The sequence below is a fragment of the Setaria italica genome, chromosome V, assembly GCF_000263155.2.
Source record: "Setaria italica strain Yugu1 chromosome V, Setaria_italica_v2.0, whole genome shotgun sequence".
Lineage (NCBI taxonomy): Eukaryota > Viridiplantae > Streptophyta > Magnoliopsida > Poales > Poaceae > Setaria > Setaria italica.
Genome location: NC_028454.1, coordinates 43,608,267 through 43,621,632, shown reverse-complemented (window position 1 = coordinate 43,621,632; position 13,366 = coordinate 43,608,267). Strand labels below are relative to the sequence as shown.

The following is a 13,366-nucleotide window of genomic DNA, read 5'->3' as shown; positions in this document are numbered from 1 at the left end:
TGATGGATTAATTAGACTTAATTGATTAGTCTCGCCGTTTAACCTCCACTTATGTAATGAGTTTGGTAAATAGTCTACGTTTAATACTCCTAATTAGTATCTAAACATTCGATGTGATACGTGCTAAAAATAAGCAAAACGCCCCCTTACTGCATCTGTAGTGTCTTTCATCATTCAGTGTGCTGCTTTTGGATTCCACTAACCACTCACACATGTACTGTTTCAGAGCTGCATCCGAGGTGACGATGTCATCCCAGGAGAGGACTGAACGCGCAGCGGCAGTGACGACGGGTCAGCATGATGGTCCGGATGCGCGAGCTCTTCTTCTTCCTGTTGACAACTGACCGGCGACCTCTGTGGTTGCAGCAGTGCTGAGACTCCAGACGCTGTGGACTTAGCTGTGACTGCAGCATGACGCAAACTGTGTGGATGATGGTCAACGTTACTTCTGCCATACATCCATGGTTGACATGGGCAACCAAACGCTAACGTGTACATTACTTTGAGATTTTGGTGTGCTTCACGATTGTTTTCTGTAATTTGTCTGTTTGTTTACTTCACTGTTCACTGTTGAACAAAAATAAGAATTTGAGAAAAATAAGAATTTTTCTCAAATTTTAAACACCGTACCACCTACTCTTTTTTTTTTGTGTGTACCACCTACTTGATCGCTGATTACTTTATGTATGTATGCTATCTGAATGTTCAACGTGCTCAAAAAAAATTATGGAAAGAAAATAAGAGAAAAAACAAAAGAAGAAATACCAAGCAAGAGCAGGGCGCGGGGGGAAAAAAAGAAGAAGAAGCCCACAAGGCCACAAGCAACGGATACTACGGGATAGCGTGTCCGCACACGAATGCGAGGACCGCCGGCACCGCCACACGGGCCGGGCTAGGCTGTTCGAAACCCGCCGTGTTTCAGCGCAGCGAGACGGTCCTGAAAGCGAGATGCTTCTGAAATAGAATTTGCCAGGCGTATTCATCCTCAGTTACATTTTAACTTATGAACCCGCCCGTTTCATGCGTCACGTCCTGGCGACATGCCATGGCACGCACGCTGCGCCGGCGCGACGCAGCCACGCGACTGAAAGGAAGGGGTCGATCGAGCACGTAACAGGTTGGGCCAAGATCGGATCAGCCAACATGGCGACAAGGTAGCACGGCGCAGCCAGCTAGGGGTCTATCCATGCCGCTGCTGCGACGAGCACCGGCCGCGCGACGCCCCGTTGCCGCCGGAGAAGAGAAGAGAAGAGTACAGCCTTGACGGCGCGCGGCGAGCCGCCAGTGGCCACGCTCCCCGACGACGTGCTCTCGGGCGACGCCGTGGTCGCGCGCTGCGCCGCGACGTGCAGGCGCTGGGGCCGCGTCGTGGCCGCGCGCGCTGCCGACATCGCCCACGCCCTGCCCAGTCCCTGCGCCGGATTCCTTCCCCACCTCGCCACAGAAAGAAGGAGCTCGACCGCGTTCGTCCGCGCGAATGTATGGCTGGGGAGAGCCGCACGCGCGCCTGGTGTAAGGTGCCGCCGCCGATCATCCTCGCAAGCGAGGTGCACGCAGATATGACCACAGCCGCCTGATGGATTCGGAGTTGTGTGAGTCGCAGTTCATTTGTCAAACCGCCATAGGCAGACGCCAAGAAGCAGCGAGCGAGCACGACAACGCCTAGACGCCGGCACGCCGCGTTTTATGCTCGCCGAGGACGTGGAGCAGACGCAGGCGAGTGCCGAGGTCCACAAGACCATCGCCCTGACGCAGGCGTGCAGCACTGGCAAGACCCCGCGCGCTAGGAGCATCGCGGACCGCGCCTTAACGACATCCCCATCCGTGCCAACGACCCACAAGGTACGATGGACGCAGTCGCAAGCCCGACATGCGTGGACGCCGGAACGCCGAGCATCGCGCCGTTACCTACGCCGACAATGGAGGTCGCGGCCGACGAGGCGCCACCGACCAACCCCGCGCGTGGTCCGCACTAGACTCGCGAGCGTGGGCCAGGATCTGAGCCGCGGCCGTGATGCCATGCGGCGGCTCACCAGAGGTCAGGGTCAGCGCGCGTCGAGCCTGGGGAGCGGCAAGCGGCCGAGGCGCGAGAGGAAGGCGGCAGAGGTCTCACTACCTTGCATGCGATCGAGGCCGCCCAAGTCTGATTCAACGGATGCGAGAGGACCAGGGGTGGACGGTATTTCATTTACCGTCCACACCCTGACCCGGCGCCACCGATGGCAACCACGCCGTGGTGACCTCCACCGCGAGCGTTCACGGCTTCGGCGCAGGAGATGGGCGTACAACGTGCAGGAAACTCTCGGTGAGCGAGGCTGACCCGCGGAGATGACGACCACTGCGCCTCGTCTTCCACGACGGCCGCCTCGCCTTCACGCCGACGCCGCCCACCGCGCTCGACATGTGTACACCTTCCTCCCCTTCGCCATCGCGCTCGTCGCCTTCCACACCATCGCCTTCTCCTTCCTCCCGTACCACATCTTTTTCCCCGTCGGCGCGCTCACCGGCATGCACTACCGCCTCGTCGCCGGCCACCGGCCACGTCCCGGGCCAAAGCTCAGGCAGCGCGGCGGGCGCCTGTACGTGTGCAACCACCGCACGCTGCTGGACTGGACCTGATCATCGTGGCCGCGGTGCTGGGGAAGCGGGTGACGGTGGTGACGTACAGCCTGGTGTCTGCATACTGTACCCGTAGGCGATCGATTCAGTTCATACCCACGTCGAGATTTGCAGCACCGGCAAGTGCTCGATAACCGCAGAAATTCACCGCAGAAGACAGAAGCTATCGCCCGCCGGCCTGGAGCAGCGTGAGAAGCCCTCACCTCAGGTCGCGCAGCCCGTGGCGCTCTCGACAGCGGCCAAGCTAGTGATCAGCCCTCCTCTCACTCTGCTTCACCGGAGACGGCGGAGTGCCGGAGCACCGTAGCACGGCCTCTGGCGTCCGACTCTGCTCTGACAAGGCAGAGCGCCTTTGGCTTCCTTCCGCGATTCAGTCAATCTGGACCATCAACGTCGCATCGGGCGGCTAGCAGGTACTGTCCACCCCCTGGGGCCGCATGAACGCCGCCTCCGCCTCACGCCACGGCTAGCCGGAGCGCAGCCGGGTTCGGACACCGCGGCGAGGCTTGCCGACGCGGACGCTGTCTTTACCTAGGCCTCCGCCGACAAGGCGCGTCAGCTCCGCGCGCACAACGCCCAGCAGTTCGCCGCCGCTACTGCGGCCCTCACGGGCGACCAGCACGGCCGCGACTTGGTGGCCGTCACGGCCAAGGCGCTCGCCGACTCGGATCGCTCAGACTCGGGGGACTTGGACGCCGCGGCGAGGCTTGCGAACACGGCCGCCGTCTTCACCAAGGCCTCCGCCTACAACGCGCCGCAGCCCCCCGACGTCCTCGCCGCAGCCCAATTTCTGCCGGGCCGACACGATCGGACACCAATCGGCAAGACGCCTCTGCACGCCAGGCGGCGGCGGTGCGCTGACCGACATCCCAAGTCCCTAAAGGTAGCACGCATGAAAGATGTATATCATTTTTTTTCAAAATAATGTCACTGTGCCAAATTGCTAAAAACAAATAGAGCTGCCACTTCCACAGAATATCTCTCCTCTCGTTATTATTCCCCGTGCAAGTGTTAGCCAATTCCTAAGCATATGAGAGGTTGATCGTGGTGGTGGTAGGACTGGTAGCCTTTGTATAATTCTCTAGATAAATCTTGCATGGTGGCAATCAAACAAGATGTGTTTGATCGTTTCATTACAACCACAAAAACAACATCGACTTGCAGCGAAGCAACAGGTAAGCTGGAGAAGTGGAAGAAGCAGAGCACAGGCACAACATCACCGGCTAGCTCATGCTGCCTTGTATCTAAGATGGTTTTCGAATGATCAGTTTCCCCATTACATCTGAAATGAAATGGTTGGACTAGCTCATTCTTGTTCAGCGCTTCAGATTAGTGCACACGGGCGTCAAACAAAGCGTGTGTCCGCGAGGGTGTCGACGTGTCGTGGTCGGCCGCGGCGGCGGCGGCGCAGGGTTTTCTGCCTATCCCGGCGAGGGCTTGGGGGGTTTCGGCGAGGGAAGCAAGGAATTGGCGTGGCCGCGTGGGGGGTGAGGCCAGCCTGCGCGGCGCACGAATGGCGGCTCGGATTCGCGGCGCGTGGGCTTGGGCCTTAAAACTCGTCAATGGGCTGATCTTCTTTCAGGTTCTTCTTCGACCTCTCTTTCTCTACTGCATGTATGTTGGGGTTGGCATGATCTGTCCGTACAGTGTGAATGTGTCTGTTCTGGTATGCTCTCATCGAGTGTAATGTGGCCTCACATTGCCAAGAAGGGGAATTGGTAGTTTGGTACCCAGCTGATCTCTGTTGTCCCATTAAACACTTCGCCCTGGATAATGGATTGTTGCAGCACCAGCGCTTGCTTTTGGTTAACTGAATTCTGCAGACACCAGGAAAAAATGGCTAGCATCCAGTGTTAAAGCACAACATAGAGTAAACGATTCATGTTTATGTGATCAAACCATAGCACATCAACTGTAACACGAGTGCGGGTGTTGTGCAGTGACGGTGCGGTGACGGTTTGGCGTGGTCTTCGTGCGTGTGTTCCGGTGGTGTTCACTGCTCGGTAGCCATTCGATGAAATGTCCAGGTGGGGTTTGTCGCCCGGGCGGCACGACGCCGACGCCGCCGCTGGATCACGCAAGCACACCACCCACGCTCATGCCCCAGGAGCTTGCGGCGGACGGCCGAATCCGATGGCCGCGCCGCAGGCCCCCCCCCCCCATGCCGCGAACCGTGCACGAGCGTCGCACACGGACGCACGTCGCGGTTCCGCCCTCGCATGCACCAGCACACGCCCACGCACCGTCCTCCTATCGAAGGCCTGGATACCACGCATATGCGAGACGTAGAGTCGCGGCGGCCTGGCCATGGGCAAACCGCAAACAAAGCACGCGCAGCACACGAACACGGTTCTCGCCGCCGCCTTCAAGGCTCGGGCCGGCTCCCCCAATCCCAGGCCCAACCGAAAACAAATAAAACAAGCGGGCGCGTCGGTGCTCTGCCCGCCTCCGCCTCCCCCAACCGAATCCGGCTGCCTCCTTCCTTCCAGCCCCTCCCCTGCCTCTCTCCGTCCCCTCGGCCGAAGTCTCCCCTCCCCTCCCTTCCCGTTCCCTCCCCGACCTCGTCGTCGCGTTCGAGGAGAGATGGAGGAGACGATTGAGGCCGCCGCCACCGTGATCAAGTACCTGGGCGCCTCGATCATCGAGGCGAAGTGCGGGGAGCTGGTGGAGAAGGCACGCGGCGCGGAGGAAGCCGCCGATGCCGCCGGAGTCGACCGCGCCTGTCTCAGCGGGGCGGCTCGGGAGTTGGAGGCAGCGGGGGAGGAGGGGAGGCTCCAGGCGGTCCTCAACCTGCGCGACGCGTCCGCCGCCCTGGAGGGAGCAGCTCGGGACCAGCTGCACGCTCTCCGCGGCGCCGCCGCGAACCTGGCGCGCTCGTGCGCAGAGTACCGCGAGACCGCCATCGGCATGGTCGACATGCTGCGCACCAAGGAGGAGGGCACGGATGGCTGGGTCCATGGCTCCTGGTGGTGGTCGCTGTGGAGAAGGTGCCAACATCACCAGGGCGTCCGCGACAATCTCCCCGCGGCAGGCGTGGGACCAGAGGTACGTGGCTCTTGTTCGGGAAAATGGGGTTGGGGTGGGGGGTAATCGAGTAGTGAATGGGTTGTATGAATTGGCGGCGGCGGCACTCGGAGAATCGGTTCGTGTTGGTTCGTCGGCACGTTCGGAGTAGTACCTAACAACAATTCCTGCAGGAGGCGGTGGACCGGGCTGACGTCACGGTCTCCGTCGACCTGCTCCGCGAAGGCATGCCGCAGCTCCGCCAGAGCGGCGTCGAGCTGGTCGCGCAGGCTCGCGGCGTCGTCGACGCCGCGAATGGCGCCCGCGTGCCCTGCGGCCAACAGCTCTCCGCCGCCGACGCGTTCGAGCAGGCAGGCGACCTGGCGGCGCTGCTGAACTGCATTGGCACCCTCAGCACCGCGGCCACCGCGGTGCAGGCGGCAGAGAGCGCTCCGCTCAAGGCAATCCGCGACCACGCGGCGCACCTGGCGCGCGCGTGCCAGGAGCTGAAGAATGCGGCCGATGCGATCAGTCGGGTTCAGCGCGGCGCGGCGAAGCTCAGGGAGCGTCGCGTTGCTGGAACTTGGTGGGCGTGCCTCTGGGGAAGGAGACGTCGTCTCGGTGAGATGGGAGACGGTGCGGCGGCGGCGCCAGTAAGAGTCCAGCTCATTTTTGATCAGGTATGCTATGTTCTTTGTCGTATTTGCGTGTTCAAGCCTTCAATGGCAGGGGTTTGATGAGTGTTCCCCTCACCAATTGCATGATGCGCGCGGGGGGGGGGGGGGGAATGTCAGACATGGCTTCGTTCGCGCTAAGTGGCTCGTTGGTTTTGATCACATGCCTCGGACCTGATACATTTACGACGAGGGTGAAGATATTTCCCGAGATCCTCCGATGCTGCATTCACGCTGCTGTGTGCTTATGGTGGATCCTGCAAACCGCCGGCATGACGTTCAGCGCCTTCGCAGTCCCTCTTCGAGAGCGGCTGTGCATGCAGATCCTTACCACATTGGGATGTTAGGTGCGATTCATACTTGTTGGCCATGTGTTCCAGCCCATCAGTACGTCTTGGTATTGGTCATTAGACAAATGATCCTTCTTGCAGCGGTGAATGGATTCATTATTGTCTTCGCTTACCTGGCTCTAGACATTCACCACATATTTAGCCTCGATTTCTGGCTGGTACTTGCCTCTCTCATCCACATTATTTCTTTCATGATGGTATGCCTCATAAACCATTCAGTTACACATGCACATGTTTGTATCCAGCCTATTCATAACTGTATCATCAGCATGATTAAATGATTCGCATTGCAGGTTCGGCGTCGATCGAACCCGAACCGGTAGATTTTCATGAGAAACGGATTATAAGAGGCTAGAATTCGGAGCATGGAAATGAAGCATGCTCGGTGAATACTGTTTGTAGCTTCAGAATTATTAAATTTGACTTGAATGCTTGTGCCTCTTGGGAAGGAGACGTCGTCTCGGTGAGACGGGAGACGGTGCGGCGGCGGCGCCAGTAAGAGTCCAGCCCGCTTTTGGGCAGGTATGCTATGTTCTTTGTCGGATTTGCGTGTTCAAGCCTTGAATGGCAGGGGTTTGATGAGTGTTCCCCTCACCAATTGCATGTGCAGGGGGGAGGAATATCAGACATGGCTTCGTTCGCGCTGAGTGGCTCGTCGGTTTTGATCACATGCCTCGGACCTGATACAGTTACGGCGAGGGTGAAGATATTTCCCGAGATCCTCCGATGGTGCATTCACGCCGCTCTGTGCTTATGGTCGATCCTGCAAACTGCCAGCACGACCTTCAGGGCCTTCGCAGTCCCTCTTCGAGAGCGGCTGTGCATGCAGATCCTTGACCACATTGGGATGTTAGGTGCGATTCATACTTGTTGGCCATGTGTTCCAGCCCATCAGTACGTCTTGGTATTGGTCATTAGACTAATGATGCTTCTTCAACGGTGAATGGATTCATTATTGTCTTCGCTTACCTGGCTCGAGACATTCACCACATATTCAGCCTCGGTTTCTGGCTGGTACTTGCCTCCCTGATCCACATCATTTCTTTCATGATGGTATGCCTCTTAAACCATTCAGTTAGACATGCACATGTTTGTATCCACCCTATTCATAACTGTATCATGAGCATGATTAAATGATTCGCATTGCAGGTTCGGCGTCGATCGAACCCGAACCGGTAGATTTTCATGAGGGAACGGATTGTAACAGGCTGGAAGCAGGAGCATGGAAATGAAGCATGCTCGGTGAATACTGTTTGTAGCTTCAGAATTATTACATGTGACTTGAATGCTTGTGCCTCTAGGGAAGGAGACGTCGTCTCGGTGAGACGGGAGACGGTGCGGCGGCGGCGCCAGTAAGAGTCCAGCCCGCTTTTGGTCAGTATGCTATGTTCTTTGTCGGATTTGCGTGTTCAAGCCTTCAATGGCTGGGGTTTGATGAGTGTTCCCCTCACCAATTGCATGATGCAGGGGGGAGGATTGTCAGACATGGCTTCGTTCGCGCTGAGTGGCTCGTTGGTTTTGATCACATGCCTCGGACCTGATACAGTTACGGCGAGGGTGAAGATATTTCCCGAGATCCTGCGATGCTGCATTCACGCAGCTCTGTGCTTATGGTGGATCCTGCAAACCGCCAGCACGACCTTCAGGGCCTTCGCAGTCACTCTTCGAGAGCGGTTGTGCATGCAGATCCTTACCACATTGGGATGTTAGGTGCGATTCATACTTGTTGGCCATGTGTTCCAGCCCATTAGTACGTCTTGGTATTGGTCCTTAGACTAATGATCCTTCTTCAACGGTGAATGGATTCATTATTATCTTCGCTTACCTAGCTCGAGACATTCACCACATATTCAGTCTCGGTTTCTGGCTGGTACTTGCCTCCCTGATCCACATCATTTCTTTCATGATGGTATGCCTCTTAAACCATTCAGTTACACATGCACATGTTTCTATTCAGCCTATTCATAACTCTATCATCAGCATGATTAAATGATTCGCATTGCAGGTTCGGCGTCGATCGAACCCGAACCAGTAGATTTTCATGAGGGAACGGATTGTAACAGGCTGGAAGCAGGAGCATGGAAATGAAGCATGCTCGGTGAATACTGTTTGTAGCTTCAGAATTATTACATGTGACTTGAATGCTTGTGCCTCTGGGGAAGGAGACGTCGTCTCGGTGAGACGGGAGACGGTGCGGCGGCGGCGCCAGTAAGAGTCCAGCCCGCTTTTGGTCAGGTATGCTATGTTCTTTGTCGGATTTGCGTGTTCAAGCCTTCAATGGCAGGGGTTTGATGAGTGTTCCCCTCACCAATTGCATGATGCAGGGGGGAGGAATGTCAGACATGGCTTCGTTCGCGCTGAGTGGCTCGTTGGTTTTGATCACATGCCTCGGACCTGATACAGTTACGGCGAGGGTGAAGATATTTCCCGAGATCCTGCGATGCTGCATTCACGCCGCTCTGTGCTTATGGTGGATCCTGCAAACCGCCAGCACGACCTTCAGGGCCTTCGCAGTCACTCTTCGAGAGCGGCTGTTCATGCAGATCCTTGACCACATTGGGATGTTAGGCGCGATTCATACTTGTTGGCCATGTGTTCCAGCCCATCAGTACGTCTTGGTATTGGTCATTAGACTAATGATCCTTCTTAAACGGTGAATAGATTCATTATTGTCTTCGCTTACCTGGCTCGAGACATTCACCACATATTCAGCCTCGGTTTCTGGCTAGTACTTGCCTCCCTGATCCACATCATTTCTTTCATGATGGTATGCCTCTTAAACCATTCAGTTACACATGCACATGTTTGTATCCACCCTATTCATAACTGTATCATCAGCATGATTAAATGATTCGCATTGCAGGTTCGTCGTCGATCGAACCCGAACCCGGTAGATTTTAATGAGGGAACGGATTGTAACAGGCTGGAAGCAGGAGCATGGAAATGAAGCATGCTCGGTGAATACTGTTTGTAGCTTCAGAATTATTACATGTGACTTGAATGCTTGTGCCTCTGGGGAAGGAGACGTCATCTCGGTGAGACGGGAGACGGTGCGGCGGCGGCGCCAAAAAGAGACCAGCCCGCTTTGGGTCAGGTATGCTATGTTCTTTGTCGAATTTGCGTGGTCAAGCCTTCAATGGCAGGGGTTTGATGAGTGTTCCCCTCACCAATTGCATGATGCAGGGGGGAGGAATGTCAGACATGGCTTCGTTCGCGCTGAGTGGCTCGTTGGTTTTGATCACATGCCTCGGACCTGATACAGTTACTGCGAGGGTGAAGATATTTCCCGAGATCCTCCGATGCTGCATTCACGCCGCTCTGTGCTTACGGTGGATCCTGCAAACCGCCAGCACGACCTTCAGGGCCTTCGCAGTCCCTCTTCGAGAGCGGATGTGCATGCAGATCCTTGACCACATTGGGATGTTAGGTGCGATTCATACTTGTTGGCCATGTGTTCCAGCCCATCAGTACGTCTTGGTATTTGTCATTAGACTAATGATCCTTCTTCAACGGTGAATGGATTCATTATTGTCTTCGCTTACCTGGCTCGAGACATTCACCACATATTCAGCCTCGGTTTCTGGCTGGTACTTGCCTCCCTGATCCACATCATTTCTTTCATGATGGTATGCCTCTTAAACCATTCAGTTACACATGCACATGTTTGTATCGACCCTATTCATAACTGTATCATCAGCATGATTAAATGATTCGCATTGCAGGTTCGGCGTCGATGGCACCCGAACCGGTAGATTTTCATAAGGGAACGGATTGTAACAGGCTGGAAGCAGGAGCATGGAAATGAAGCATGCTCGGTGAATACTGTTTGTAGCTTCAGAATTATTACATGTGACTTGAATGCTTGTGCCTCTGGGGAAGGAGACGTCGTCTCGGTGAGACGGGAGACGGTGCGGCGGTGGCGCCAGTAAGAGTCCAGCCCGCTTTTGGTCAGGTATGCTATGTTCTTTGTCGGATTTGCGTGGTCAAGCCTTCAATGGCAGGGGTTTGATGAGTGTTCCCCTCACCTATTGCATGATGCAGGGGGGAGGAATGTCAGACATGGCTTCGTTCGCGCTGAGTGGCTCGTTGGTTTTGATCACATGCCTCGGACCTGATACAGTTACGGCGAGGGTGAAGATATTTCCCGAGATCCTGCGATGCTGCATTCACGCCGCTCTGTGCTTATGGTGGATCCTGCAAACCGCCAGCACGACCTTCAGGGCCTTCGCAGTCACTCTTCGAGAGCGGCTGTTCATGCAGATCCTTGACCACATTGGGATGTTAGGCGCGATTCATACTTGCTGGCCATGTGTTCCAGCCCATCAGTACGTCTTGGTATTGGTCATTAGACTAATGATCCTTCTTAAACGGTGAATAGATTCATTATTGTCTTCGCTTACCTGGCTTGAGACATTCACCACATATTCAGCCTCGGTTTCTGGCTGATACTTGCCTCCCTGATCCACATCATTTCTTTCATTATGGTATGCCACTTAAACCATTCAGCTACACATGCACATGTTTGTATCCACCCTATTCATAACTGTATCATCAGCATGATTAAATGATTCGCATTGCAGGTTCGGCGTCGATCGAACCCGAACCGGTAGATTTTCATGAGGGAACGGATTGTAATAGGCTGGAAGCAGGAGCATGGAAATGAAGCATGCTAGGTGAATACTGTTTGTAGCTTCAGAATTATTACATGTGACTTGAATGCTTGTGCCTCTGGGGAAGGAGACGTCGTCTCGGTGAGACGGGAGACGGTGCGGCGGCGGCGCCAGTAAGAGTCCAGCCCGCTTTTGGTCAGGTATGCTATGTTCTTTGTCGGATTTGCGTGTTCAAGCCTTCAATGGCAGGGGTTTGATGAGTGTTCCCCTCACCAATTGCATGATGCAGGGGGGGGAGGAATATCAGACATGGCTTCGTTCACGCTGAGTGGCTCGTTGGTTTTGATCACATGCCTCGAACCTGATACAGTTACGGCGAGGTTGAAGATATTTCCCGAGATCCTCCGATGATGCATTCACGCCGCTCTGTGCTTATGGTGGATCCTGCAAACCGCCAGCACGACCTTCAAGGCCTTCGCAGTCCCTCTTCGAGAGCGGCTGTGCATGTAGATCCTTGACCACATTGGGATGTTAGGTGCGATTCATACTTGTTGACCATGTGTTCAAGCCCATCAGTACGTGTTGGTATTGGTCATTAGACTAATGATCCTTCTTCAACGGTGAATGGATTCATTATTGTTTTCCCTTACCTGGCTCGAGAAATTCACCACGTATTCAGCCTCGGTTTCTGGCTCGTACTTGCCTCCCTGATCCACATCATTTCTTTCACGATGGTATGCCTCTTAAACCATTCAGTTACACATGCACATGTTTGTATCCACCCTATTCATAACTGTATCATCAGCATGATTAAATGATTCGCATTGCAGGTTCGTCGTCGATCGAACCCGAACCGGTAGATTTTAATGAGGGAACGGATTGTAACAGGCTGGAAGCAGGAGCATGGAAATGAAGCATGCTCGGTGAATACTGTTTGTAGCTTCAGAATTATTACATGTGACTTGAATGCTTGTGCCTCTGGGGAAGGAGACGTCGTCTCGGTGAGACGGGAGACGGTGCGGCGGCGGCGCCAGTAAGAGTCCAGCCCGCTTTTGGTCAGGTATGCTATGTTCTTTGTCGGATTTGCGTGGTCAAGCCTTCAATGGCAGGGGTTTGATGAGTGTTCCCCTCACCTATTGCATGATGCAGGGGGGAGGAATGTCAGACATGGCTTCGTTCGCGCTGAGTGGCTCGTTGGTTTTGATCACATGCCTCGGACCTGATACAGTTACGGCGAGGGTGAAGATATTTCCCGAGATCCTGCGATGCTGCATTCACGCCGCTCTGTGCTTATGGTGGATCCTGCAAACCGCCAGCACGACCTTCAGGGCCTTCGCAGTCACTCTTCGAGAGCGGCTGTTCATGCAGATCCTTGACCACATTGGGATGTTAGGCGCGATTCATACTTGCTGGCCATGTGTTCCAGCCCATCAGTACGTCTTGGTATTGGTCATTAGACTAATGATCCTTCTTAAACGGTGAATAGATTCATTATTGTCTTCGCTTACCTGGCTCGAGACATTCACCACATATTCAGCCTCGGTTTCTGGCTGGTACTTGCCTCCCTGATCCACATCATTTCTTTCATTATGGTATGCCACTTAAACCATTCAGCTACACATGCACATGTTTGTATCCAGCCTATTCATAACCGTATCATCAGCATGATTAAATGATTCGCATTGCAGGTTCGGCGTCGATCGAACCCGAACCGGTAGATTTTCATGAGGAAACGGATTGTAACAGGCTGGAAGCAGGAGCATGGAAATGAAGCATGCTCGGTGAATACTGTTTGTAGCTTCAGAATTATTACATGTGACTTGAATGCTTGTGCCTCTGGGGAAGGAGACGTCGTCTCAGTGAGACGGGAGACGGTGCGGCGGCGGCGCCAGTAAGAGTCCAGCCCGCTTTTGGTCAGGTATGCTATGTTCTTTGTCGGATTTGCATGTTCAAGCCTTCAATGGCAGGGGTTTGATGAGTGTTCCCCTCACCAATTGCATGATGCAGGGGGGGGAGGAAAATGTCAGACATGGCTTCGTTCGCGCTGAGTGGCTCGTTGGTTTTAATCACATGCCTCGAACCTGATACAGTTACGGCGAGGGTGAAGATA

General features: G+C 54.7%; 1 protein-coding gene across 1 annotated transcript in view; it reads left to right on the top strand.

The window, feature by feature from the left end:
* Positions 1 to 604, top strand: part of LOC111257214 — a 2,104-nt gene extending 1,500 nt beyond the window's left edge. Inside the window, exon 3 of the mRNA XM_022826351.1 lies at positions 227 to 604. Within this exon, the coding sequence (XP_022682086.1) occupies positions 227 to 268 (42 nt within the window). The 3' untranslated portion in view covers positions 269 to 604. The remainder of the gene's footprint in view (positions 1 to 226) is intronic.
* Positions 605 to 13,366: the final 12,762 nt, after the last annotated feature.